Raw genomic sequence first — 25,717 nt, forward strand, 5'->3', positions numbered from 1 at the left:
GCTGAGAGTTTTGTTCTGCTAAGACGCTAACCCGTTATTAGCTAGCGGTGTCGGCACTTTCGGCTCGACACGCCTGCTATCTGACAGAATCAATCATGCCGATCCGATTGATTGTTGCGGAGTCTGATTTCTACGGCCTAAACATGGCCGACGTCGCGCCGCTGGCGTACGCAGCGAACCCGATCACTGAGCCCGCGCTTATTCTCCTTGGAGAGAGTTTTGACCGACTTATCGAGTGCGCGCACCGTTCTATCCGCGAGGATAAGATTAGCGTCTTCGACCAGGCACAGATTAACAGCTTCATCTCCGGCCGTTCAGGCAGGCACGATCGTATGCTCATGGTCAAACTAGCCAAGAGTACGTTTCGCGCCTATAAGGGCATCTGGAAGCGCCTTCTCTGCTTCGTGTATCGAACAAGCCAGCCAACGCAGAGCATCCCCTTACTACACAGGCTCACTACCGCCCAGCTATTTCATCTTGATCGGGCCCTTCACCTTGCAGAGCAGCTCTCGCCCCTCCAGCGCCTATCACGAAGTAACGCGTCACTTACAGAGGAAGCAGGAGTAGAAGAGATAGTCCGCGACCTAGACAGGGCCTGTCTGCTCCTCTGTATTGCTCTGCTCGACCACACGCTCCAAGGCGACCATTTTGAGAGTGTAGTATTGAGCTTTCTTGCTGTTCTAGGTATTGACGGGAGCTCTGGTGGCGTCTTCCGCGGCCCGCTTAGCTATTCCCCTGATCTCTCCAAGTTTGTCAAAATGGCGCAGATGCTTGTTGTACAACGATCAGTAGTAGCTGCAGAAGACGGCGAGGTGGAACACCCCTCCTACATGCTAGACGAGATGAGGGAGCGGTTCATGGTTCGAGGATCTCGCACAGCCTTTGACTGGGCGTGCCGCTTGCGATCGTACGCAAAAAAAGTAGTAAGCAACACGACGTCGCTTGGCTACATCGCCTGGTCAGAGGATGGAAGCTTAGTCACGTACAAGGACACAGGCTTCAGCATGGACGCGCTTCGCAAATTTATTGCCGTTCAGGTTAAAAAAGCCCAGCAAGAGCTAGAAGATCTGCTTCTACTCCATCCTGAAGAAGCTCGCGACGATATTGTGCCACCGGTCTATCTCTATCGCCTCCAAGATAACCACAGCAACGGGCAAAAAGGCTGGAACTTCCTGAAAGACCAGCGCAATGCGGATCAGCTCCAGGAGGGTGGCGATAGATGGTTGCTTAATAGAGTTCTTGAGAACAGACTCCGCAACAATCAATCGATCGACATGATTGATTCCTATATAGGTTAAAGAGTTACTTTATTAGGCAGCCTTTAACCTAGATAGGAATCAATCATGCCGATCCGATTGATTGTTGCGGAGTCTGCTTGAGAACGACTGGCTGAGGAACGAGATGGTTGCTATGAGCCCAGAGTCGCAGCTTCGGTGGAAGAAGAAGGCAGTGCAGGCGTACTTTGAGAAGGTGGACAAGTTCCTTGAACGGCTGCTCCTCCTCATCCACATGACGGGCGGCCAGCCTCCGCGTGGTACAGAGCTCATAGGACTGCAGCACAGCAACACCGCCCAGGGACAGCACCGCGGTATCTTTCTAGAAGAAGGGTTGATTAGCACAGTCACCTCGTACCACAAGGGCTACAACATTACTGGATCGACAAAGATTATCCACCGATACCTACCAAAAGAAGTAAGCGAGCTGCTGGTGTACTACCTATGGCTTATCCTGCCCTTTTGGCAGCAGCTTGATATCCTCGTCTATAAGCGCAAAGATCCACATTCTACCTTTCTTTGGCCAAAGGGAAGCGGAACCTGGGACTCAAGCAGGCTTACAAGAGTAATTGCACGAGAAGCCCGTCTATACCTTGATACAACACTTAGTATCCTAATTTACCGGCATCTTGCTATTGCTATATCCCGCCAACACCTTCCCTGTGGCGGCTTTAAGCGAGATGTTGGATCAGAGGAGAGATGAGAGAGAAGGTTGTTCTATTGAGAGAGTTGCAGAGAGCGACTATATACATGAAGTAGAGTATCTGGAGCATTCCAGATCAGCAGTGTGTTACGTAGCTGTGACGATAGTAGAACATTCTAGTTGACACACCCCCTGAGGGCTGACACACCCCCTGAGGTTTCCATATTAGATGGATACCTCAAAAACAAATTGAAAGAGATGCAGACTAAACTATGGATGAGGCACAGGACATGGCACGTCCTTGACGATGAGATGACGGATGTCCTTCATGCCCAGCTGTCTGACAAAGTTCTCGTGTTTCTGACGAGGAAGTAGCTTAGTGAAGCCGTCAGCAGGCATCTCAGCAGTAGGTTTCCACTCAACAGTGATCCTTTCAGCTTCCACCTCTTGGCGGAGCCACATTTGATGAATGTCGACGTGACGAAGCTTGGTTTGAATTCGATCAGAATCGCCTTGTACGAGGCGTACAGTCTGAGCGTTGTCACACCAGAGAGCCTTCTTGGTGTGAAGCGTGAAGCCAATGTTGCGGCAGAAGCGATCCCAGTATTGCGATTCAACGCCAGCAGCAGAGAGAGCGTAGAGCTCTGCTTCAGTAGTAGAGCGGGTTACTGATCGAAGTACGGTAGCCTTCCAGTCAACAGGCATGCCGTACAGCATAAAAACGTATCCAGCAGATGATCGACGAGTCTCTACATCGTCTCCGAATGAGGCATCAGCAGCACCGAAGAACGTAGGCAGTGTTGAGTTGATCTTTGTTGCAAACGTCTGGGTAGGCTCACCCCCTCGAGCACTGATGGCCAGATACCTAGTACCGTACAGGTATTGCCACACGTGCTTGATCTCCGAGAGGTGAACTGGTCCTGGATTGATCAGGAACCGTGAAAGGATTGAGTGAGCGTGAGCGACGTCAGGACGCGTCATGATCTCAATGTACGCTAGGTTGCCAACAAGGCGTTGATAGGTTTTCGTAAGCAAAGGATCAGACACTCCATCGTAGGGTAATAGCCTCGACGTAGAGGAGAGAGGCGTGGAAGGGTATCTTCCATCAGAGCGGATAAGGTCAAACTCAGTGCAGACCTTGTTGATGAACGCATCCTGGACTAGGTAGAGCTGGCGGCTAGCAAGAACTCGCTCAACTCGAATACCGAGGAACCATTTAACGTTGCCCATTTGGCGCAGGCTATATAGCTTAATAAGCTGTCGTTCGAGCTTCTCGAAATCTTCTTGGTAGTCGGGGTGATAGAGGATGATGATATCGTCCACGTAGAAGAACAGGATTATCCGATCGTTCATCCAAAGGCATGGGAACCCTTGAACAGGGTGTAGCCCAAGCTTTCGCAGTGAAGCTTGGAGGTGTATAGCCCACAAGCGTGGAGCTTCCTTCAGGCCATACAGGGCGCGCAGAAGTCGAAGAATCTGGCCGTATCTATCCTGGAATCCATCCGGAGTTCGTACATGTAGAGGACGATTAAGTGTAGCGTTAAGGAACGCGTTTGGCACATCGTATTGCATTGCGTTAAGGTTGAAAGCACATGCAAGAGCCATAAGAGCTCGGAAGAGGCGAGCAGCAAGAGTAGCTGCGTACGTATCGCCGTACTGATCCTGCAGATCTCCTCGGACGACAATTCGAGCCTTGTATTTGAGAAGATATCCATCTTCATCAAATTTGTAGGTGAATACCCACATCAAGGGTACAGCATCTGTTGTGTCTGCTGTGATGTCTGGTTTGGCAAAGGTGCCTTTCTTCCAGCAGCTGTTGAATTCTGCGTAAGCAGCAGCTTCAAATTGCTTTCCATGAGCGTGACGTTTCAGTTCTTTCCAGTGACGTGGTGGAGGCGGAAGATCATCGCGATGAATGCGAGTAGGATCAGATCGCGTTGGTTGTGATGCAGCTGAGATAGCATCATTTGCTTGCGCAATCGTAGCAGAAAAAGCAAAGTACTTAGAAAGGTCAGGGGCTGCCTCGATGTAGTGCGCTTGGCGACGTCGTCTGCCAGTGATGATGTTGTCCTGTGAGAGATTCGGGTCTCGTCGTTGCGGAGCATTGTTCTGATGTCGATCTGGTATGTAGATCTCAGCGTCGTCGTCGTAGTTGTTCCACCCCCAGGTGTCCTGTGTGGAGATGAGTCCATCAAAGCAGAGGACTCCTGCAGTAGTTGTTGTTCAACTGGATCAGGAGAAGGACTTCGATCTTGTCCTTCGAAAGCGGGTGTAGGAGATGGAGAGAGGAGTTGGCGAACAGGCTTCTGATACACTGCAATAGTGTCACTATCATACTCCTTTTCAGATACATGATCTAGTGGTAGGACAGGCGTAGTGATTGCTTCCTGTCGTTGTCGTACAGGCTGCGCCACGACAATGGTATCTCCATCGTATTCCTCCTCAGGAATGTGGACCGTCTCGATAATGCGAGGCTCCACGGGTGTTGTTGATGGCTTCTCCTTGTAAAGCTCATCAATGAAGCGTACATCTCGTACACGGATAACTCGATTCGTGGTAGGTATCCAGACTCGATAGATGTTCGAAGCGTCGTATCCAATAAGGAATCCTTCAAAGGTGCGCTTCTCCAGTTTATCCCCTCTTAGGAGATGCTTGTCAAGTATGAATCCACGGCTTCCAATGATATGGAGTCGTGATAGATCTGGTCGAATGCCAGTGACCATCTCTTGTGGCGTACGCCATTCAAGAGCCTTTGTCGGAGTGACGTTGAGGAGTCTTACCGCAGTACAGACTAGCTCATTAGCTAGTGCCTTAGGTAGACCAGCATGGATACGGATGACTCTGGCGACTGTAACAATCACGGCTCCAGCTCTCTCCGCACCCCCAGCTGTGCTGGAGTATCAGGTGATCTCATTTCTACCTTAATACCTGCTGATGATAGCTCTTCTTGAGCAGAGGAACCGAGGTGTGCCTCAGCTCTGCCATACCCAACGTCTCCATCCATGAAGACTATAGCTACCTGGTAGCCGTATACTCTTTCAATCTTGTTGATGAGTCGAATAATAGCAGGAACAACAGTAGCTTTGTGTCGACTCCTGAGAGTACAGATCTCATGAAATTTCGTGTACTCACACACTGCATGCAATGCCCATACGTCACCGTTGTAACATACTGCGCCATGTTCCTGAAGTTGGATAATGTCGATTGAAATGCGATAGAAAGGTCGACAGGCTTTATCAGCGCGAGGACGGCGACTGATGTCTTCCTTCATCTTGCCTTGAATACACGATACACAATCGTCTGTCCATGGATCTCCTTTTCCGTTTGTGCCTATCTTGAGGCCAGTAGTTGCATCTTGAAGGTGTTCAAGTGCCTGATAGCTTGGGTGTCCGAGCAGTTGATGCGCTCGCATCGCAGTGACAGTTTGAGGAGCCTTCTCCTGGCTCGATCTTGCAGCCATGCTGAGAAGCTCATGGCGAGGAGGGCGATCAGCCTCCTTCGCATCGAGCAGCCAGTGGCCATGACTGTATTCAAGGTTGGCTACAACATTGGAGATCCTCTCTTTGTAGAGGATGTTGCGCCCTGAATCGAAGTGGATGCCTGAGCGTCGGCAGCGTCCAAGGGCGAAGAGGTTCGTGAGAAAACCTGGTACGTACGCGACATGCGTCAGGAGTATATCCTTCTTCTGATTGCCTCGATTAACATTGATGATCACCTCCCCCAGGCAGCAACCTGATAGCTAGTTGCGCCTGCGAAGATAACGTCGGTTGATTTGGCATTTGACGTCGTACGCCAGTTGAAATAGGTCGAGTTGCAGATATGGACGTTGGAACCAGGATCAACGATCCATCTGTCGAGCAGAGTATCACCTTTTGGTGTTGTAATCTGAGCCAAGTGAAACGCATTGTTTGCGTAATAGTCTCCGTTCGAGTCATTGTCGTCGATTCGATCAGCGTAAGGTCGTCGGCCTCTGGATGCTGAAGTGGGTCTATCGGTCTTATTCTCGGTCTTATTCTCGGTCTTCTTCTCAGATCGATCGGAGTTTTGTGCTGTATCGAACGTCCATCGGACGTTGTTATCCTTGTAGAGCTTCTTGATCTTCTTCAAGAGCTCGCGATCCTTAAAAGCAGTACGAACTGTGCTGAGTCTTGTTCGATTTGGTCTAAAACCTTCTGGACGGCCTTCTGCCGTTTCGTTTAGAGTGTAGCACTCTAAGATATTGTGATAGAGGCCACAGACGCATTGCGGACGGTTGTTTGGCCTTGTGTCGGTGATAGCTAGAGTAGCCTGGGTGGCCTGGGTGCTGTCCTTGGCTGCAAAGCTGCCAAGAGTCTTCGTGTGGGTACGCTTCGTCGCGATCCATCGTCGGTATCGGTTAATCAAAGCTTCAAGTGTTGGAGGGTCCTTTTTGTCCTCCTCACAGCCAATCATTAGAGTGAAATGCTGGTTAGACCAGTCAGCATCTCCTTGGGCTTCAACAGCCTGTATGAAGGCCCACTGTGGACGTGTCCCTTTCATCTCAGCCATATCTTCTGATTGGCAGAGAGACGCAATTCGAGAATATTCGTTTAGCCACGTATCAACGTTCTGGTTCCTCCGCTTCTGCTGAATAGCAGCATATTGCGAAGAAAGCTCTAGAATTTGCTGTTGATTAGTGATCCGAAAGTGATCCTGAAGTGTTCTAAGACGTAATCGTACGTCCAGATCTAGGTTGGTAATAAGATGCAGCTTTGATCGAGCTACCGTCCGTGTGATTTCAAGGTTAACCTCTCCTATAGCCTTGAGGGTAGCCTTCTGAGCATTCGTCTTGATCTCCCACCTCCTCCACGCACTGTCTGAAGCAGTGTCTGATGGCTCGTCATCGACAGTTGGAGGTAGCTTGTTTGTGGAAGGATCGCAGTATTCCCACACACCTTTGACGGTGGCGAACTCCTTCTTCAAGGAGTACCAGAGCTTCCAATCGCTCTGGTTCTCGAGGATAACTGATGCGCGACTGACAACTTGATCGTCCCGAGCGCTCGAGGATGCCATGATGGCCAAAAGAGCTGCCTTGCTAAGCGGCAGAGAAGCTTCGAGAAGTGATCTCAAAGGACGTGAGAATAGATCTCAAAAAGAGAGCGTGAGACACCTTGTTTCAACGCTACAACAAGACACAAGAACAGCGTATACAACAGCGTGAACTGTGTGAATGGAGTGAACAATCTCGTTTGAATATCGCAGCTTATTGCGGGGATACCGGGCTCATAACTGTTGGATCAGAGGAGAGATGAGAGAGAAGGTTGTTCTATTGAGAGAGTTGCAGAGAGCGACTATATACATGAAGTAGAGTATCTGGAGCATTCCAGATCAGCAGTGTGTTACGTAGCTGTGACGATAGTAGAACATTCTAGTTGACACACCCCCTGAGGGCTGACACGAGACTATGGTGTTCACAAGAAAATCGCTGATCAACAAGCAACGCATGGTACATGGATCGCCGGCACGGTGTACGCGCGAGGTCTACAGGAGGCCCCAGGCCATGTCAAAGCGCGGAGTTCAGAGTATCGAGCAGCCAGCCGGGAGTGGCACAGTTTCCTTGGATTTTGGACCTACCTCAGAGCTCGAAAGCGCCCGCTAGGTGAAGAAAGTGATGAAGAATCTCTAACCCAGGGCGCCAAGTGCACCATTATAAGGGTGGAGTTTTTTGTTAGGGATGGAGACTACGCGTATAGCGGGTATATATCAGAACCAGGGGTATGGTGGAGTATTCTTCGTAAGTACGGTGGAGTTATATTCCCTAGGCCGATTTACACCAAATTTGGACAGGTAACTCAGCGTACGTAGGCGCATAATCTGACAGATTTACAGCGCAGTAGACTATGTGGTTGAGGAGCTTAGGGTTTGGCGTTCTTGGTTAGGGTTACGCGTTTAGGGGGTCAGGAGGTCGCGAGGCTCGGCACCCCGCCGCGCGCGCGCCGCCGGAGTAAGCGCCGAGCGATCGACAGGGATCCGTGCTGAGAGCAGAGCGTCGGCATATAAGAAGCTAAGTAGAGTTGGTCAGCGTAGGTATTATCAAGTATTGTTACTTTTATTTCAATATGTCCGAACCTAGTAAAGAGTGCCAGTATTTCGAGCATATACCTGAGTACTGCATAGCAGCATGCAGAGAGTGCAGATATGCAGTGTGGCCAGATCAGATCGAGGGCCATTTACAGAGGCAGCATAAGGTCAGTCATAAGGAGGCAGAGGCAGTTGGACAGCAGATTCGCAGCTGGGCTGGGCTAGTCCAGTATCCCAGCGAGCTTGAGGTGCCGAGTGGTGTTCCAAAGCCCGTACGGCAGCTACCAGTACACGTAGATGGGATGTTGTGCCAGCTAGGTTCAGGCCAGTGTCAGCGGGTATTCCGTACCAGCAAAAGCTTGAAAAAACATTGGCGTATAGATCACGGATGGTCAGCAAGCAGCAGGGGAGGACGGCCAAGTCAAACTAAGCAGAAGAGCGTGCAAGCGCAGATGGAGAAGGGGTACCGGCTAGTCCATTGCCAGCGATTATTCGGGAGCCGGCACGGATCGCAGTATTTCCAGGTGCAGCCGCCCGACGAGGATGGCCCCGACGTCGTGCCTGTAGACGGGGCAGCAGCATGGGCGCAAGTGGGCGAGCAGATGGCCAAGGCATGGCAGGATATCGAGAGGCGTGCGCAGACGACGATCCAAGAGGGCGAGCGCGACGAGGTGAACCCATGGCTGGAGCGGACGCAGTGGTTGCCGTACCTAGTGGGCATGGAGAGGCCGGATTTGTTAGCGTGCATCGAGGAGCCCGTGGCAGAGCCCGATGCCAGGCAGGAGCAGCAGGCCGAGCCGGTGGAAGCAGCGATTTGGGCAGCTATGGATGGATTGGCGCGGTTCAGCCAGGCATCGATTATTGACCGGATTGGCGTGTTTATACGGTTGGAGGCAATTCGCACAGAGATGCACCAAACCCGGTTCCAGCCGTTGCAGCCGTATATGGACAAGGACGCCATTGTCAAGCACACACGACCATGGCAGCAGATGTTAATGTTTTTTGCACGCACACAGAAAGAGCACGCGTGGAAGAGCCCCAAGTATCGGTTCACGCGGCGGCAGCGAGAGGCATGGGAGGTGTTAATCGAACAGGCAAAGCGGAGCATAGAGGGAGACGAAGAAGATGAAGCCGAGGATATGGACGAGGAGAGAGAAGAGCTGGACGAGGAGATGATGGACGACATAGACGAGTCGATAGAGGTAGCCGAGGAAGAGCCAGGTCAGGGAGAAGGCCCCGAGCCTAAGAAGTTGTCTAAGATACAGAAAGCGTGTTTGGAGTTTTGCATTGCATTACTTAACCACCGCATCACCCGTAGAGAGTATGACAGCCCGCTGGTGTGCGCGTTGGCGGTGCTGGGCGTCAAGGAGGACGGGTGGAAGGGGCCGGAGCAGTACCCGCCGATATTGTCGGCGGTGATCAAGATCGCTCGGTTTATGGTCGTGCAGAAGGGACTAGAGATGTCCGGGCCCGACGAGGATAGCGGCGATGAGACGGACGACGACTTGGATGACAGCGCGTACGAGAGCGGGCCGAGCCAGCGACGGCGTCCCAAGGGATGTTTGCAGTTAGTGCAGAGGATGATGGACCGGTTTATGGTGCGCGGCAGCCATAGCCCCATGCAGTGGATGTTGGATTTGCGGACGTATGGATTAAAGATCCATTACAACACTACAACCCGCGGGCATGTAGAGTGGACGAACGGCGACGAGCTGCTGTACAAAGAGCTGCATTTTAGCATGGCGCAGTTCCGCGGCATGGTACATGGGCTAGCTAGCGAGAGCCGGCGATTATTGACAGAGGAGTTGATGTTTGGCAGCAAGGCAGCGCCGGTGCCAGCAGTGCCATGGGAGAGCATACGTGACAACCCAACCGACGAGCGGCCAGGATGGAATTTTTTGAAGGATCATCGCACAAGCATGCCCGTCGACGGCGAGAGGTGGTTATTTGAGCGGGTAGGTAAGAGCGCCAGCATCCGGAGTCGGTTCATGAAGCCCGGGACGCAGTCAGGGGTAGACCGACAGGCAGTGGAGCGGTACATGGACCGGGTGGTAGAATTTCGCGAGAAGCTGGCGGTGTTGATGCATATGACGGGCGGGCAGCCAGTAGACTCCGCAACAATCAATTCAATCCGGTCACTCTCCTAGACCCACTTACCTATCTAGGTAGGGCTTAAACTCCTATAGGTAACTACTAGGCTTAAAGCGGTAATCAATCAATCCAATCTGAACCTTCTAGGACCCACTTAATTGATTGTTGCGGACTGTGGCAGCCAGCGCGAGGGCCGGAGCTACTGAGCGTACGGCATAGCAACACAGTGCAAGGGGGGCATCGCAATATATTCATCGAGGACGGCATGGTAGTGTTTGTGACGCGGTACCACAAGGGATACAAAGTCAGCGGCGACGTCAAGATTATCCATCGATATTTGCCGCGCGAGGTGGGCGAGCTGGTAGTGTGGTACATGTGGCTAGTGTTGCCGTTCCAGCAGCGGCTCGAGGCGTTGGTGTGGGAGAAGGAGGCAGTTTCGTCACATATGTGGCCAGCGGACCCCAGTGGCCGCAAATGGACGACCGATCGACTGCGGGAGGCGTTGAAGCGCGAGAGCCGGATCGCAATGGGCCAGGAGTGGACGTTTGCTAGGTACCGGGAGATAGCAATTGGCATTAGCCGGCGGTTTTTGCGTAGAGCGACTGCGTTCCAGGCAGATGAGGGCGAGGAGAACAAGGAGTGGGCTGAGGAGCAGGCAGGAGATTCGATTGCCAACGAGCAGGCGGGCCATACGTCGCACGTGGCGGGACTGGTATACGCGCGAGGGATCATGGAGCAGTCAGGGGCCGTGGCGGATAGGCGGCAGCAGTTCCGGGCATCGAGCACGGATTGGCATAGATTTTTGGGCTTCCAGGCAGGCGTGGACGACCAGAGAAGAAGCAGCAAGCGGAAGAGAGCGCCGTTTGAGAGCGAGGCAGACGAGGCAAGGGTGGATCGGTGGCAGCGGCTGAGGAAGATGGACGCGAGGGCGCAGCTGAAGCGCATGATGGGCGAAAAGGCCGAGTTCCGGGGCGTTCAGGAGGCAGCGATCAAAGCCATCACAGCAGGCGAGAGTCCCGTAGTAGCGGTGATGCCGACGGGGCAGGCAAGAGCTTGTTGTTCATGTTGCCGGCGTGGGCAGAGCAGGGCGGCACGACGGTGGTGGTAGTGCCGTTGATCGCGTTGCGTGGCGACATGGCACAGCGGTGCAAGAAGCTAGGGATATCGTGCGTAGAGTGGCAGAGTCGGCGTCCGCCAGACGCAGCAGCGGTGGTGTTAGTGACGCCCGAGTCGGCAGTTGGAGAGGAATTTGCAACGTTTTTGAACCGGCTACGAGCGACGCGGCAGCTAGATCGGATTATTATCGACGAGTGCCATATCGTGTTAAACCGGCAGTACACGTTCCGCAAGCAGATGCAGCAGCTAGGCAAGCTGGTGGCTGTAGAGACGCAGATGGTCATGTTGACAGCAACGTTGCCACCCAGCGAGGAGGACGAGTTATTCCGGCGAATGCATTTTGAGCGTGGGCAGGTAAGAATGTTTAGGGCACCGACAGCACGGAGCAACATAGCGTACCGGGTGGTAAGGGTAGAGAAGGAGAGGAAGAGACAGGAGGTAGAGGCAACGGTGTTGGCGATGGTACAGCAGAAGGTCCGAAAGTATAAGAGCGGCAAGATTGTAGTGTACGGCAACTCAGTGCCAAAGGTCAAGGGGTTAGCCGAGAAGCTCAAGTGCCATGCGTATCATCACCACGCGGTTGGCAAGGCAAGCATGTTGGGGGAGTTCATGGGCGGCAAGCAGCGGGTGATTGTGGCAACCAGCGCGTTGGGCATGGGAGTGGACGTGCCCGATATCCGGTGCATTGTCCACATGGATTGGCCGTTTAGCGTGTTGGATTACGCGCAGGAGAGCGGGCGAGCCGGGCGAGACGGGGAGCGGAGCGAGGCGATCATGATGGTGCAGGACGGCGAGCAGCGAGCGGCGGATGACAAGCAGGGGGAGGCGGAGCAGCGGTTGGTGCGAGCATACGTCGAAGGCATAGACGAGGCGGCGACATGTAGACGGGTAGTGTTGGACGGGTATTTAGACAGGCGCGAGGCCGAGCGAGCTCGGTGCGAGGAGGGAGAGGAGAGGTGTGACGTATGCATGAGAGCCGACGGGGAGGAGATGGAGGAGGAGGAGATGGAGGAGGAGGAGATGGAGGAGGAGATGGAGGAGGAGATGGAGGAGGAGATGGAAGAGATGGAGGAGGTGGAGGAGGTGGAGGAGGTGGAGGAGATGGAGGTGGTGGAGGTGGCCGAGGGCGGCAGCAGCAACGAAGAAGAGGCGGAGACATTGGAGAGGGAGCAAGAAGAGGCGCGGCAGGCGTTTAATCAGCAGCAACGAGAGCAAGGCGGCCCGCGACAGAGATTGATACAGCAGCGGCAGCAGGAGTTCGCCGACGTCGAGTGGCTGCGTAGGCAGCTGGCGCAATGGATAAACCGGTGTGGGTTATGCGAGGCGGTAGGGCAAGGATCGAGCGCACACGACGTACGGCAATGTTGGCGACAGGAGAGCCAGCGGATCAAGGAGTCGATTAAGAGGATGGAAGAGACAATTAAGTTTGAGCGTTATTCGGGTTGTTTTTGGTGTGGAGTGCCGCAGGAGATATGCAAGCGGTGGGAAAGGAATAGTTTTGGGCGATATCAGAGAGTCCAAGACGGGGATTGCCAGTATAGAGGGATATTAATAGGCGGGTTATTAAGTATAGCATTAGGGCGGAGCGAGGTAGGAAACCGATGGACGGCGCGGTTAGAGGAGTTCGGGGTTAGTAATTCAGGAGCAGGGCCGACGTTGTTTGAGTTTTTAGGAAAAAAGCGATTGTTAGAGACGGTTGAGAGCAATAACTTAGCAGGAGAGTTTTGTTGGATTACAAGATTAATAGGCGAGTAGAGGAAATATAGAGAGTTGTAACGTTGACGAGGGTAGCTCCAACAGCTCGAGCAGTGATCGGAATGGTCTGGTCTGGTCTGGTCTGAGGGTACAGACCAGACCAGACCAGGTGCTTACATAAGGACCGGTCCGACCAGACCGGTCCGACCAACAAGACCGCCAAGAATGAGGCTGAAGCAAAGAAGGAAGCCGAGGAAATGTGTTTTACTACTGACTGTCAATCTAGTCGTCTTCGTTCTCACTATCCTCGATATCGCTGTTCCCCTCAGCTTGGGGCTTTCCATACCAGGCCCGGAGACACTCGCACGCTTCTATAATATCTGCCTTCAGCCTACCACGGCGATCGACGATAGTAAGCTTCGCGCTACTAAAAAGACGTTCGCATTCATCCGACATAGGCGAGATCGCAAACATGTCTAGAGCGAAGCGAGCGAGATCTCGTTGGGAGTCGTAGCGAGATAGCCAGTACGCAATAGCCTCATTGCAACCTGCCTCTTCGTTATGAAGCCGGTCAGTAGAGATGTATTGTTCATACAAATCAGTTGTAGAAACTGGAGCGTCTATTCGAATGCGCTTATGTTCCCGCTGGCGATCAAATGCTGGGTCAGGATCTCTCTCCTTCCTGGCTGGTGGTGGCAGCATCTCGACAGGGTACCTTCCCTTATACTCTGTCTCCCAGAGATGCTTCACCGCTAATTGTGCGTTTTCAAACCACCTCTTCTTCTCTTCGTCGCCATGAAGAACCCACTCTTGCCTGAACCATCCCCACTTGCGATATGGATCAAGGATTTGAGCCGCATAATATGCCGGTGGAAGGTCAGTATCTTCAGGGAATCGATTTTGCCAATTCAGCTGCTGATTGTTATAGTACTCAACGCACTTTAACCAAGCAGCATCAGCGCAGCCTTGAAGGTACTTCCATGTAAAGTTGTTATCGTCCTCAGTGTGGATGTCGTGGTAGTGATCCTTCGTCTCGCTTATCTCCCGGAGAAGGCAGTCCAAAGTTGAAAACCAGTCCGCAAGTGACGTCTTCTTACCTTCAGAAAGCAAAGTTGCAGCATAGAAGTCTTTGAGAGCGAGTTCAATCTTTTCAAGCTCAAACCAGTGCTGTCCATCAAGCTTAAAGTTCGCGATCCCTACGGAGCCCTTTCCAGGTACATGACGAGCCGAGAAGAGCTCTAAACGTTCTCGAACATTTAATGCACGTGTAATCGAATAAAACCATGAGTTCCAGCGGGTCGAGTTGTTCTGGATAAGCTCAAGCCCGTCGAATTGCGAAAGATCTCCGCCGATAATAATTGTAGCAAACTCCTCACGCCGTTGTGGAGTAAGCCTGATGTATCGCACCAGGTTGTGAAGACGACCCAAACATCCGAACTTCTTCCAGAGCTCTTCCACCTTCGTATAGTCGCCACGTTGATGATGCTTCTCCAGCTTCGCAAGATACTTCTCACAGTTTCGCCCCATAAGGAACAGAGATGTCAACAAGCAAGTCAAGCTGGCTTGATTCTTATCGATTGCAGATCACAGACCATTCTCTGGGACGTGCCACTGTGCACGAGCCTCTATATTGTCTGTGATCTGCAATCGATAAGAATCAAGCCAGCTTGACTTGCTTGTTGACATCTCTGATAAGGAACGCCTGGCAACAGAGGTTGATGACATGGCCCAAGCAACGCAGCCGGCGATGACGACGTTGTTTTGACTTCATCCATGGGCAGAGATCCTTGAGTATAAACTCAACAGCGGTATCATTTGCCGAGGCATTATCCAGCATAAAGTATCCAATCTGATCTCCGCTAATGTCGTATTCTTCCAGCAATTCAAGGACCACCGATCCAAGATTCTCTCCAGTATGTTCGCCGTATATACGTCGCATACCTAAAGCGGTAACACGTCGCATGCCGGTAGTATCAATCCACATAGCGACGACGCCTAGGATAGCGTAAGGGTTTGGTGAAGTCCAGAGATCAAAGGAGATAGAGATCCTACTCCGTGAATGGTGTAGGTCCTCCCTAAGCTGTTGCTTCTTCGATATGAATGCATTCATTACCCAGCTTCGGATAGTCTTCGCAGCCTTCGGGAGGTGGTTGAGTAGTGCCGGATTTAAAAAGAGGAGTAGTTCACGAAAGTACTGGTTCTCTAATTGAAAGAAGGCGATATGGCAGTACACAATCCAACGAATTAGAAGCTCTTTAAACTTCTCTACTGACTCCTTCCAGAAAAAGATGCTGGAAGCAGCCCCATCCTTTTGCTGGTCGATTATAGACTTCCGTACAGAACCCTTTCGCTTGATGCCACTCTGGGGATCAATCTGGTGCTTCTGTTCCAGGTGATTCCGGATCCTAGAAGTGCCATTGATGACAAACAACTCTTGCTTGCTCTTCCCAACCCTGCACTCATGGCAGTAATACACCTCTTTCTTATCGCTATCTCGAATGTATTGGAGTCCGTACTTCCAGATGTGTGATGTACCTTGACGGAAATCCTTCCTTGCAATTATTGCACGTTTCACGTACGTGATACCGCCCTGCACGAACTCATCTGGAGATTCGTGATATTGAATAGGAGTGGGTGATAGTATAGGGGTGGGTGATCACAGTCCGCAACAATCAATTAAGTGGGTCCTAGAAGGTTCAGATTGGATTGATTGATTACCGCTTTAAGCCTAGTAGTTACCTATAGGAGTTTAAGCCCTACCTAGATAGGTAAGTGGGTCTAGGAGAGTGACCGGATTGAATTGATTGTTGCGGAGTCTATGGGTGATGACGTGGGGATAGGAGATGGAGTAAGAGACGTTAAATCTAGTCTTATAATATTCGATGGGGACGGTGAGGTTGGTGTTGAAGGCTCCATAACAATAGTATATAAGTAGGTTGTTAAGGACTTGATTGTTCTATGTAAGTAGAAGACTTACCTTGATCTTAATGACTCATATTGTGCTAAATTTTCTGGCTAGATTAGTCTAAGATCTAGTCACGTGGACCTATTTATAGCCGGACCGGTCCGATCATCTAGACCGGTCCGACCACGGTCTCAAAAAATCGCCAGACCAGACCAAGTCTTGGCGGTCTAGACCAGACCAAGACCAAGTCAGACCAGACCATTCCGATCACTGAGCTCGAGTAGCTCGGATAGTGTAAGCAGCGATAAAGGCAAGAGCAGCAAGATTAGCGAGAGCGTAGGCAGGGTTAGCAGCAAGAGAGATAGCAGCAACAGTGACGATAGTAGCAGCAGTAAGAGTAGCGACGAAGGCGAGGGTAGTAAAGATATTAGAGGTAGCGAAAGCAGCGGCAACAGCGAGAGCAATGAGAGCAACGACAAAGACGAGGGCAGAGAAGGTAATGAGAGCGGCGAGAGCAGTAAGAGCGCAGGCAGCGTTGGTAGCGAGAGCAATAGCTGCAACAGTGGCGATAGTGGCGACAGCGAGAGTAGCGAGAGTAGCGAGGGCAGCGAGGGCAGCGAGGATAGCGAGAACAGCGAGAGCAACTTGATGGCAGGCAGCGTAAGCAGTAATAGCAGCTTGAGCAGGGAGGAAAAGCGAGGGTCGTGACGACGGCGAGAGTAGCTCCAATAGCGAGAGCAGCAAGAGCGAGAGCAGCAAGAGCGAGAGCAGCAAGAGCGAGAGCAGCAAGAGCGAGAGCAGCAAGAGCGAGAGCAGCAAGAGCGGCAAGAGCAAGGAGAGCGAGGCAGGCGAGGCAGGCGAGAGCAACGAGATGGCAAGTAGCGAGAGCGTAGGGAGCGAGAGAGGCGAGAGAAATAAGAGCAGCGACATGATAGGTAGCGTCGGCAGCGAGAGCATCGAGAGCCGCGCATATAGCGAGAGTAACGAGAACAGAGCGAGTAGCGGGAGCAGCGACGACGGTAAGGACAGCGACGAAGGCGAGGACAGCGAGGATATTAAGAACAGGAGGCGTGGGAGCAATAGGAGGGTAGGAGAAATAGGGAGGATATTAAGAGCAGCGCAAGCAGTAGGGACAGCGAGAGTAGGAGCCGCAGCGGCGAAAGGAGTTGTAGAAGCCGTAGCAGCGGTAGGAAGTGAGAAGCAGCGAGAGTAGCACGAGCAGCGGGGGACAGCAGGGACAGCGAGAGCAGTAGGGAAAGCAAGAGCAGGGGCAGAAGTAGTTATAGCGGCCGCAGGCGTAGTAGGAGCGGTGGGGAGTGAGGAGCAGAAGCGAGGATATCGATAGCAGCGAGAGCAGCGAGGACGGCGGGGATAGTAGGGATAGCGGGATCAGCTGTGAGAGAAGCGAGGATAGCGAGAGTAGGAGAGCAGGAGCCGCAGGCGCGATAGAAGTAAGAGTAGCAAGAGCAATAAAAGTAGGAGGCGCAACAACAATAGAAGCTTCGCAGTAGCCGTAGGCGCAGGAGGAGCAGGAGAATTATAATTAACAGCGAGGATGCGGAGAGTAGGGGCCGCAGCGTCGGCAGAAGTTATAGAAGCCGTAGAAGCCGCAGAAGCCGCAGAAGCCGCAGGTATAGAAGGAGGCGTAGGAGATAAAGGGCAGTAGCGAGTGTAAGGAGAGCAGCAAGAGGGGATACCGCAGCAGCGATAGAAGCAGAGCAGTAGCAGTAGCAGTAGCGGCAGGAGCAATAGTAAGAATATTAAGAGCAGGGCGAGTAGTAAGGACAGAGGGGATATCGGGCAAAGCGAGAGCAGCGGAGAAGGCGAGAGGAGCAAGGACGGCAGGGATAGTAGAAATAGCAAGAGTAGTAAGAGTAGTAAGAGTAGTAAGAGTAGTAAGAGTAGTAAGAGTAGTAAGAGTAGCAAGAGTAGCAAGAGGAGGATGTGTAACCGCGAGGATAGAGGCAATGAAGGTAATTAAGGTAATTGCGATAATTGCAGGGTTAGTAAGAGCAACAAGGGCAACACAAGAAAGGCGCGAACGGCAAGGGAATTAACAATTAAGTTAATTATAGCGATTGCAAAGACGGCGGGAACAGCGAGGATATTAAGGGCAGTAAGGGTAGCAAGGACAGCGCAAGCAGCGAGGACAACGAGGACAGCGAGGACAGTGAAAGTAGGAGAGTAGCAGTAGCAATAGCAGTAGCCGGAGGTGTATATAAGGTGTAGGAGGTAAGAGGTAGAAGTAAGGATATTATAAGCAGCAAGGATAGCAGGGGCAGAAGCGGCAACAGGTGCAGGGGTAGTAGGAGTAGTAATAAGAATATTAAGAGCAGTGCAAGTTATAAGGACAGGGACAAAGTAAGGACAGCAGAGATAGTAAGAGTATCAGGAGCAGGGAGAGCAGAAGCCGTAGGATTAATAGCGAAGATATTAAGAGCAGCAAGGAAATCGAAAGCAGCGAGGGTAGTAGGAGCAGCGACAAGATGAGGCGTAGCGGCCGCCGAAACCGCAGTTACCGCAGGTGGAGGAGGCGTAGGAGGTAAGGGGCAGAAGAGAGCAGTAGAGACAGCGGGAAGAGCGGGGAAAGCGAGAGCAGCAAGAAGGACGGGGATAGTAGAGATAGAGGAAGTGGGGAGAGCAGAAGCAGTAATAGGGAGGATTGCGGAATGGGGAGGAGTAAGAGCGGCAGGAGTAAGAGTAGCAAGAGCAGGAGGTAGAAGTAAGAGGGGTAGGAGCAGGAGCAGTAAGAATAGCAGGAGCAGTAAGAATAGTAGGTGTAGCAAGGGTAGGAGCCGCAGTGGCGATAGTGTAGAAGCGGCAGTAAACACAGGTGTATTCGTAGCGGTAGGAATAATAACGAGCATGTTGAGAGCAGCAAGGACGGCAGGAACAGCGGGAGTTGCAATAGTAGAACTGGAACGGGTAATTAAATGGACAGTAAGAGTGATAGTAGCGATAGAAGGAAAGGTTACAAGAATAGCAGGGGTAGAGGTGGTAGAAGCGAGAGTAATTGTAATTAAGGCAAAGATAGTAGTAGTAAGAGTATTGAGTACAGTGAGAGTACGGTAAGAGCAAAAGTTCAAAGAAGAGTTATTTATGTTAAAAATAAGCATGCGGGTATAAAGCAAAGAAAGAAAGATTAGAAAAGAGAGAGTATAAAGTCGGTGAGATTAATAATAGATAGATAAGGTAAGTAAAACCGGTATAGTTTGTAGTATATATTAGATTGTGTTTGAGAAAGAAATAAATCATTAAATCAAGTCGGATTCGAGGATTAGGATTGTAGTAGAAGACAGAGCAAGTTGTTAGGAATAGATTAATGAGAAGATAGAAGAGATTAGAATCAAATAATAGTAAAAAGAGATAGTTATTAGAAAAAAATAAAGAGAAAAAAGAAACCCGATAAGATTTAAGGGGAGTATAGTAGAGGGAATAGACGATGAGTAGAAGAAGAAAGAGAGAGAAAGATAAGGAAGTTTATAGAGAAGGACACAAGAAGCAATCGATAAAGAAAAGAAGGAGAAGTAAAGAAAATAGAAAGAGAAGTAAAGATAAATATAGAGCAGGGTAAAGAGAGAGATTAGCAAGAATAGTAGTAGTAATAAGGATAAGGATAGAGTTGAGGTAGAGTACAATAAGGCATAGTTAGTATTTAAGCAATAGTAGTAAGACGACGCCGGCGGTGTTAGACGTTTATACAGTAGGTACAGTTTAAGTTTGCCGACGTAGAATCGTGATAGAGGTACATAGGGTAGTAGATAATGCGATGCAGTATATAGACGGCGGTAGGCGAAGGATAGAGCCGACACAAGGTACAAGAGTATTAGAGAATTAAGAGGCAATAGGCAAAGGAGATAGTTAAAGAATTATTTAGGTAGTGTTTAGTATAGCGAGTGGTAGGAGGTATGCATATAAGTAATAAGGAGATAATTAATATAAAGGTAATTAGATAGCAGATACAAAAGATTGTTAGTTTAGAGGGTATTTATAGCAGGATTGTTAGGATAAGTATAGGGAAGCAAGAATAGGGTTAAGTGATAAAAGGGAGTAAATCATATTAAGAATAAGAAGAGATGGAAACAGATAGAGAAGAAAGGAAAAGAGGAAAGGAAAGAAGAGAGGGGAAGGATGGATGTGGTGGAGAGGAGAGATAAGGAGGGGCAGGGAGGGTTAGAGCAGCATGAGCAGGAGCGACAAGGGGAGTGGCGGAGGTGAATATAGCAGCGGCAACAGGAGTTTAGGGGGTAAAGTAGTAAGGTAGGGAACATGCAAAGGGGCGGGTAATGGGCGAAGCGGGAAAAATATAGGGAGATATTAGTAAGGGGAGAGGGGAAGTGTAAAAAAAGCGATTAAGATTTTTTAGGAGCAGATTCAGTTTAAGGATTATAAGGGGTGTTTTTAGTAGGGGGTAGGGTAGGAGAGGAATTGTTAGGGGCGGTATTAGAAGGTAAGAGATGTAAATTAACAGTATAAAGGAGTATTTAGGGGGGGTTAATAGTGGCAGAGTTTGGGTAGACGGAGGTAGGAAAGTGTTAGGGGGCGGGGTTAAAGGGGAGAAGAGGATTTACAGTGGATAAGACAGGGTTAGGGTTTAAGAATAAAGAGAGGGTTAGGGTTCAAGGATGAAGAGAGTGTTAGGGTTCACGAATAAAGAGAGGATTAGGGTTGGAGAAAAAAGAGAGCGATAGGTAAGAAATAAATAGAAGAATGAAAATGTTTATAAGGAAGGAGATAAAGAAGGATTATATTGCAATTAGGATAGTAGGAGAAAATAGATAGGGAATATGCGAAGGGCGGGTGATTGGCAAAGCGAGGACAAAATAGGGAGATGTTAGTAACGGGAGAGGGGAAGTATAAAAGAAACGGTTAAGATTATGTTAGAGCAGATTTAGTATAAGGGTTATTCGTTGCGTTTTTATTAGGGGGTTAGGCAGGATAAATGTAAGGGGTAGGAGAGGAATTGTTAGGGGCAGTATTGGATGGTAAGAGACGCAAATTGATAGTATAACAGAGTATTAATAGAGGGGTTAATAGGGGAAGAGGTAGGGTAGAGAGAGATAGAAGAGTTAGGGAGCAAGGTTATGGTGTGTAGAGTTGTTAGGAAAGAAGGGAATGTTAGAGATAGTAGAAAGCAATTTTTTAGCGGGAGGGTTATATTAGATTATAGGGTTGATAGCGGAGTTTAGGTAATCAAAAATATAGATAGTAGGATGGATAGTAGCAGCAGAGATATTTTACACACGCATAATGATTAATTGTTGATAAAGAGGGATTTTTAGAAAGGTGTAAAATTATAACGAAAAATTCCGATTTAAAACAAAAGAATACGTAGTGTTGGAAGGTCTATAGCACTAGTGCTGAAAGGAAATAACGATAACTAGGAATGCATTCTGTTCGGTGATGGTGATTTATTACGAACACAGCTGCTACGAAGGTATACCTAAGCTCTGCGCAAGGTGGGCCGAAGTCGGGCCGAAGTGTCCAGCAGCCGACGTCTCTACCGATACTCACGATCCGACACGTAGAGAATAAAGATGAAGATAATTCAAGATTTTACAATGTAGAGTAGTAAGTAGAATTAAGAAATAAAGTATAAGATACAATTAAGAAAGCGAGATTAAAAGAGGAAGAAGAAAGTAAGAGTAAAAGAAGAGGAAGGTAAATAAGAGTGAAAGAAGAAGAAGAGAATTAGAACAAGGGAGGGGTGTAGAGTTAAAAAGCAAAGAAGTGAGATTAAACAAGATTAATTATGAAAAAGTTTAAAATAAAGGAATAGAAGAAGAAATTAGAGTGGTAAATAAGGATTTACAGCAAGAGCGGCGAGGAATGCAAGGGCGGTAAAGATAGGGGGAAGAGCAACGAAGGCGAGAGCAGTAAGATGGCAGGTAGTATTAGCAGGAAGAGAAGCGAGAGGGTAGAGAGGGAGAGCAAGAAGAGCAAGGAGAGGGTAGGGAGCAACAGCAGTGACAGTAGCGAGAGCGATAGCAGGGTAGGCAGAGAGAGCAGTAAGAGTAGTAAGAGGGTAGGTAGGGAGAGAAATGTAGCAGCAGCGAGAACAGCGAGGGCAGTAAGGTCGGCGAGGGTAGTAAGGTCGGCGAGGAGAGCGAGAGCGTAGGTAGTGTAGGCAGCAAGAGCAACAGTAGTAACAGTGGCGATATTGGCGAGAGTAGCACGAGCAGTAAGAGCAGTAAGAGTGTAGGTAGTAAGAGAAAGGAGAGCGGGGGGAGTAACAAGATAGTAGACAGCAAAAGAAGTAATAGTAGTAAGCAGCGAGGAAGGCAAGGAAGGCAACGACAGCGAGGGTGGTAATATTAGCGATGGCGGCGAGAGTGTAGGCATTAAGAGAAGTAAGAGGAAGAAGAGTAATAAGAGCAGCAAGAGGAAAGAAAATAAGAGTAATAGTAGTAAGATAAATAAACGTTTTTAGCGTAATAAAAATATAATAAGGAGATAATTAGAGTAGAAAGGATAAAAAAATAAGTAGAAAAGGGTAACAGCAGCGAGAGCAAAAGCGTAGGTAGTAAAAGTAGTAATAGCAGAGATAGCATCGAAAGTAACGAGAGTAATAGCAGCAACAGTAGCGATAGTAGTAAAAGCGAGAGCAGAGAGGATAGCAACAGCGTAGGCAGTAAAAGCAGCAAAGGCGCGGGTAGTAAGAAGGCAGGTAGCGAAGGAAACGAGAAAGAAAGTAGCAATAACAGCGAAAGTAGCAAAATAGCAGACAGCGTTGGCAGTAAAATGGTTGGCATCGACAGAAAGGAAAGAAAGAAAGCGAAAGCAAGAGTAGCGATAGCAGTAACAGTAGCAAGAGCAGTAAGAAGGGCAAGGGTAGTAAAGTAAGCGAAAGCAAGGCGAATAAGGAAAGCAACAAGAAGGGCGGGTTTTATAAGAGTAGCAAGGGCAGGATTGTTAGCAAAAGCAAGATAATTAGTAAAAACAGCGAAGAGGGGGAATAGAAATTAGGGTTGAATAGTAAGTACAGAAGAGCAAAAAGAGAAAAAGTCAGTTAGAGAAAACAGAATTAAATATAGGAAAGAGTTTAGGATTTGTACTTAAAAAGAAAACGAGTTTAATATACAAGAAAGGATCAGGGTTTTAAGAGTAGTAAGTGTAGTAAGAGGGCGGGTAGTAAGAGGGCGGGTAGTAAGAGGGCGGGTAGTAAGAGGGCGGGTAGTAAGAGGGCGGGTAGTAAGAGGGCGGGTAGTAAGAGCGCAGGTAGCGAATGATAGTAAAGGCAGCGATAAGGGCGAGAGTGTCACGGACGTAAGGGCGGCGAGGATAGCGACAAAGGCGAGGGCAGCGACAAAGACGAAGGCAGTAAAGATATGGGGAGCAGGGAGGAAGGCGAGAGAAATATAAGTAGTAATAGCAAAGATAGCGATAGCAGTAACAGTAGCAATAGTAGGGAGAGCAGCAATAAGATAGGTAGTAAAAGCGTAGGTAGTAACAGGGGCAAGAGCGAGGGAAGGGAGAGTAGCAAGATAGTAGGCAGAGTTAGTAGGAAGAGAAAGGGTTGCCGAGAGGGGAATAGCAGGGAGAGTAATAGTAGCAAGATCGATAGCAGGGTAGTTAGGGAAATAGTAAGTAGCGAGAAAATACAGTAGTAGGGAGAATAGCGAGAGAGACATAGTAGTAGAGAGAGAAATAGTTAGGGAGAGGGAGAGTAAAAAGGGTTAGGGAGAAGAGATTAGAAAGAAGTAAAAGAAGAAGAGGAAGTTTAAGAAAGAGAAGAGTAGATAGAGAAAAGAAAGGAAGAAAATAAAGAGAAAAGAAGAAGGGGGAAAAGTAGAAAAAGGAGAAAAAGAGGATTAGAGAGTTAAAATAGAGAGTAAAAAGAAGGGGGAAAGGTGTAGTGTGTATAAAGAATTGATAAGGATGAGGGTAAGGGAGAGGGGGAGAGGGAGAGGGGGAGAGTGTGAGTGTGAGGGGAGGTGTAAGGGTAAGGGAGAGGGTTAGGGTGAAAGGGTAAGAGCAAGGGAGAGAGTTAGGGAGAGTAAAGAGGGTCAGGGATTGTAGTAAAAGAACAAGAGTAGGGAGAGTAAGTAAGGGTAGATAAGAATTACCCGCCCGTTAGGTAAAGAATAATTAAGCAGATAGTAGATTGTATGTGGAGGAATTTTAGGGAGGAAGAAATACAAGAGAGTTTAATAGAAAATAAGAAAGAGAGGATTAAGAGTAGGCGGAAGGGCGAAGGGAGAGGGTAGGGCAGAGGAAAAGAGGTTAAGTTTCAAGAAGCCGGCCGTTGCGGTAGTAATAATACAAAAGCGAGAGTAGTAGAAAAGAATATAAGAGAATATTATGTTTTAGGGGTAGATAGATAAGAGAGGGCGCGGAGTTGTAGACGCAAAATAATAGTAGAGAAAGAAAATACAAGAGAGATCGAGGTAAAGGCAAAGAAAGAGAGTAAGAAGAGGAGTTTTATCAAGGTAAGATAGATTAAGGGGGCGCAGAGGGTAAATTGTAAGAGTAGAGAGTAGAGAAAGAAGAGAGAGAGAGTAAGAGTAAGCTGTAAGGTATCACAAAAAGGGTAGAGGAGAGGGTAGAGTAGAGAGAAGAAGTTTAACAAGTATAAGATAAAAGAAAGAAGAAATATAAAAGTAGAGAGAAGTAAAGAAGAAGAAGAGAATCGAAGAAGTATAGGAGGATAGAAAGAAAAGAAGGAGGTAAACGAAAAGAGAAAATAAATAAGAAGAGTATAAAAGAAGATAGTTAGAAATTAAGACGAAGTAGATAAGGAAAGAGGTATATTAGAAGAAGAAAGGATAAAGAGAAAAGAGAGGAAAGAAAAGTAGATTATTAAAAGAGAAAGAAGAAGGTAAGAGTAGAAGTAAGCGTAAAAGTAAGAGGAAAGAGAAAGAGAGTAAGAGTACGAGTAGGAGTAAAGGTAGTAATAATAGTATTAGTGAGTGTAAGAGTAAAGGGAATAATAAGAATAAGAGTAACGGTGATAAGGAGGGAGAAATAGAAGAGAAAAATAAAAAAAGTATTATAAAGCGGTAAGAAAAGAAGAAGAAAATAAAGACAAAGGGAGAAATGTAAAAAGTAGAAAGAAGAGAAAAGAGAGTTAGAAAGTAGAAAGTAAGAATAGAAAAGTAGTGATTAGAGAGTAAGGAGAAGGAGTAGAAGTGCAGTATGTATAAAGAATAAATTAAGGAGAAGATAGTAGAGAAAAAGATTAGAGGAAAGAAAGGTAAAAGAGAAAAAGGTAGAAAGAGGAAAGTAGAGTAAAGAAGATAAAGAAGAGTAAGAAAGGGACAGTAGAGAAAAGAATAGGAAGAGGTAATAGGTAGAAAGTAGAAAGAAGATAACAGTAGAAAAGAAAAGAGAGAAATAGGTAGAAGAGTAGAGAGAAGAAGTTTAATAAGTAGAAGATAAAAGGGAGAAGAAATATAAGAGTAGGGGAGAGTAAAAAGAACAGAGTTAAGGAAGAGGAAATAAGAAGAGTATAAAAGAAGATGGTATGAAGTAGAGATAAAGTAGAGAAGAGGAGAAGAAAATTAGGAGAAGAAAAGATAGAGGGGTAAGAGAGGGAGAAGAAGATAAGTGAAAGAGAGGAGGAGAGAAAGTGAAAGAGAAGAGGGGAGAAAAGAGAAGAGAAGAAATAAAGAGAATAAAGGGAAAGTAGAGAGTGAAAGGGTAGAAGAGTAGAAAAGAAGAGTTTATAGAGTAAAAGAGAAGAAGTAAAGAAAGTAAAGAGTGAAGGGATAGAAGAAGAAGAGTAGGGAATTAAAATGAAAAGGTAGGAGAGAAGAAGTAGAAAGTAAAGAAAATAAGAATAGGAGGTATAGAGAGTAGAATTGGAGAGTAGAAGAAAGAGGGAAGTTAGAGGAGAGTTAGAAGTTAGGAGAGTTGAGGAGGGAGGGTGGTGGTTAGAGGGTTAGGGTTAGGGTTAGGGTTAGGGTTAGGGTTAGGGTTAGGGTTAGGGTTAGGGTTAGGTTAGGGTTAGGGTTA

At 48.5% G+C, this 25,717-nt stretch overlaps 12 protein-coding genes across 12 annotated transcripts; 6 read left to right on the forward strand and 6 right to left on the reverse strand.

Annotated features, from left to right (window-relative positions):
* Positions 1-95: 95 nt before the first annotated feature.
* On the forward strand, positions 96-1,298 carry PtrM4_038100 (uncharacterized protein; the record flags this gene model as incomplete). The annotated part of the gene is made up of 1 exon (XM_066104257.1): positions 96-1,298. The coding sequence occupies one exon, from the start codon at positions 96-98 to the stop codon at positions 1,296-1,298; it is 1,203 nt and encodes a 400-aa protein (XP_065966459.1).
* A 103-nt stretch (positions 1,299-1,401) lies between these two features.
* PtrM4_038110 (uncharacterized protein) lies at positions 1,402-1,977 on the forward strand (the record flags this gene model as incomplete). Its single annotated transcript, XM_066104258.1, has 1 exon — positions 1,402-1,977. One exon carries the CDS (start codon positions 1,402-1,404, stop codon positions 1,975-1,977), a length of 576 nt encoding a protein of 191 aa, XP_065966460.1.
* A 210-nt stretch (positions 1,978-2,187) lies between these two features.
* Positions 2,188-4,640, reverse strand: PtrM4_038120 (uncharacterized protein; the record flags this gene model as incomplete). The annotated part of the gene is made up of 2 exons (XM_066104259.1): positions 2,188-4,089; positions 4,218-4,640. 2 exons carry the CDS (start codon positions 4,638-4,640, stop codon positions 2,188-2,190), a joined length of 2,325 nt encoding a protein of 774 aa, XP_065966461.1.
* Positions 4,641-5,628: 988 nt separating this feature from the next.
* Positions 5,629-6,948, reverse strand: PtrM4_038130 (uncharacterized protein; the record flags this gene model as incomplete). Its single annotated transcript, XM_066104260.1, has 1 exon — positions 5,629-6,948. The coding sequence occupies one exon, from the start codon at positions 6,946-6,948 to the stop codon at positions 5,629-5,631; it is 1,320 nt and encodes a 439-aa protein (XP_065966462.1).
* A 1,460-nt stretch (positions 6,949-8,408) lies between these two features.
* Positions 8,409-9,066, forward strand: PtrM4_038140 (uncharacterized protein; the record flags this gene model as incomplete). The annotated part of the gene is made up of 2 exons (XM_066104261.1): positions 8,409-8,998; positions 9,051-9,066. 2 exons carry the CDS (start codon positions 8,409-8,411, stop codon positions 9,064-9,066), a joined length of 606 nt encoding a protein of 201 aa, XP_065966463.1.
* A 350-nt stretch (positions 9,067-9,416) lies between these two features.
* On the forward strand, positions 9,417-10,103 carry PtrM4_038150 (uncharacterized protein; the record flags this gene model as incomplete). The annotated part of the gene is made up of 1 exon (XM_066104262.1): positions 9,417-10,103. The coding sequence occupies one exon, from the start codon at positions 9,417-9,419 to the stop codon at positions 10,101-10,103; it is 687 nt and encodes a 228-aa protein (XP_065966464.1).
* Positions 10,104-10,312: 209 nt separating this feature from the next.
* PtrM4_038160 (Atrophin-1 multi-domain protein) lies at positions 10,313-11,155 on the forward strand (the record flags this gene model as incomplete). Its single annotated transcript, XM_066104263.1, has 1 exon — positions 10,313-11,155. One exon carries the CDS (start codon positions 10,313-10,315, stop codon positions 11,153-11,155), a length of 843 nt encoding a protein of 280 aa, XP_065966465.1.
* A 977-nt stretch (positions 11,156-12,132) lies between these two features.
* PtrM4_038170 (uncharacterized protein) lies at positions 12,133-12,566 on the forward strand (the record flags this gene model as incomplete). Its single annotated transcript, XM_066104264.1, has 2 exons — positions 12,133-12,442; positions 12,538-12,566. 2 exons carry the CDS (start codon positions 12,133-12,135, stop codon positions 12,564-12,566), a joined length of 339 nt encoding a protein of 112 aa, XP_065966466.1.
* A 574-nt stretch (positions 12,567-13,140) lies between these two features.
* On the reverse strand, positions 13,141-14,385 carry PtrM4_038180 (uncharacterized protein; the record flags this gene model as incomplete). The annotated part of the gene is made up of 1 exon (XM_066104265.1): positions 13,141-14,385. One exon carries the CDS (start codon positions 14,383-14,385, stop codon positions 13,141-13,143), a length of 1,245 nt encoding a protein of 414 aa, XP_065966467.1.
* A 130-nt stretch (positions 14,386-14,515) lies between these two features.
* Positions 14,516-15,462, reverse strand: PtrM4_038190 (uncharacterized protein; the record flags this gene model as incomplete). The annotated part of the gene is made up of 2 exons (XM_066104266.1): positions 14,516-15,393; positions 15,438-15,462. The coding sequence occupies 2 exons, from the start codon at positions 15,460-15,462 to the stop codon at positions 14,516-14,518; spliced, it is 903 nt and encodes a 300-aa protein (XP_065966468.1).
* Positions 15,463-16,030: 568 nt separating this feature from the next.
* Positions 16,031-16,693, reverse strand: PtrM4_038200 (uncharacterized protein; the record flags this gene model as incomplete). The annotated part of the gene is made up of 1 exon (XM_066104267.1): positions 16,031-16,693. One exon carries the CDS (start codon positions 16,691-16,693, stop codon positions 16,031-16,033), a length of 663 nt encoding a protein of 220 aa, XP_065966469.1.
* Positions 16,694-18,105: 1,412 nt separating this feature from the next.
* On the reverse strand, positions 18,106-18,630 carry PtrM4_038210 (uncharacterized protein; the record flags this gene model as incomplete). The annotated part of the gene is made up of 1 exon (XM_066104268.1): positions 18,106-18,630. One exon carries the CDS (start codon positions 18,628-18,630, stop codon positions 18,106-18,108), a length of 525 nt encoding a protein of 174 aa, XP_065966470.1.
* Positions 18,631-25,717: the final 7,087 nt, after the last annotated feature.

The sequence above is a fragment of the Pyrenophora tritici-repentis genome, chromosome 1, assembly GCF_003171515.1.
Source record: "Pyrenophora tritici-repentis strain M4 chromosome 1, whole genome shotgun sequence".
Taxonomy (NCBI): domain Eukaryota; kingdom Fungi; phylum Ascomycota; class Dothideomycetes; order Pleosporales; family Pleosporaceae; genus Pyrenophora; species Pyrenophora tritici-repentis.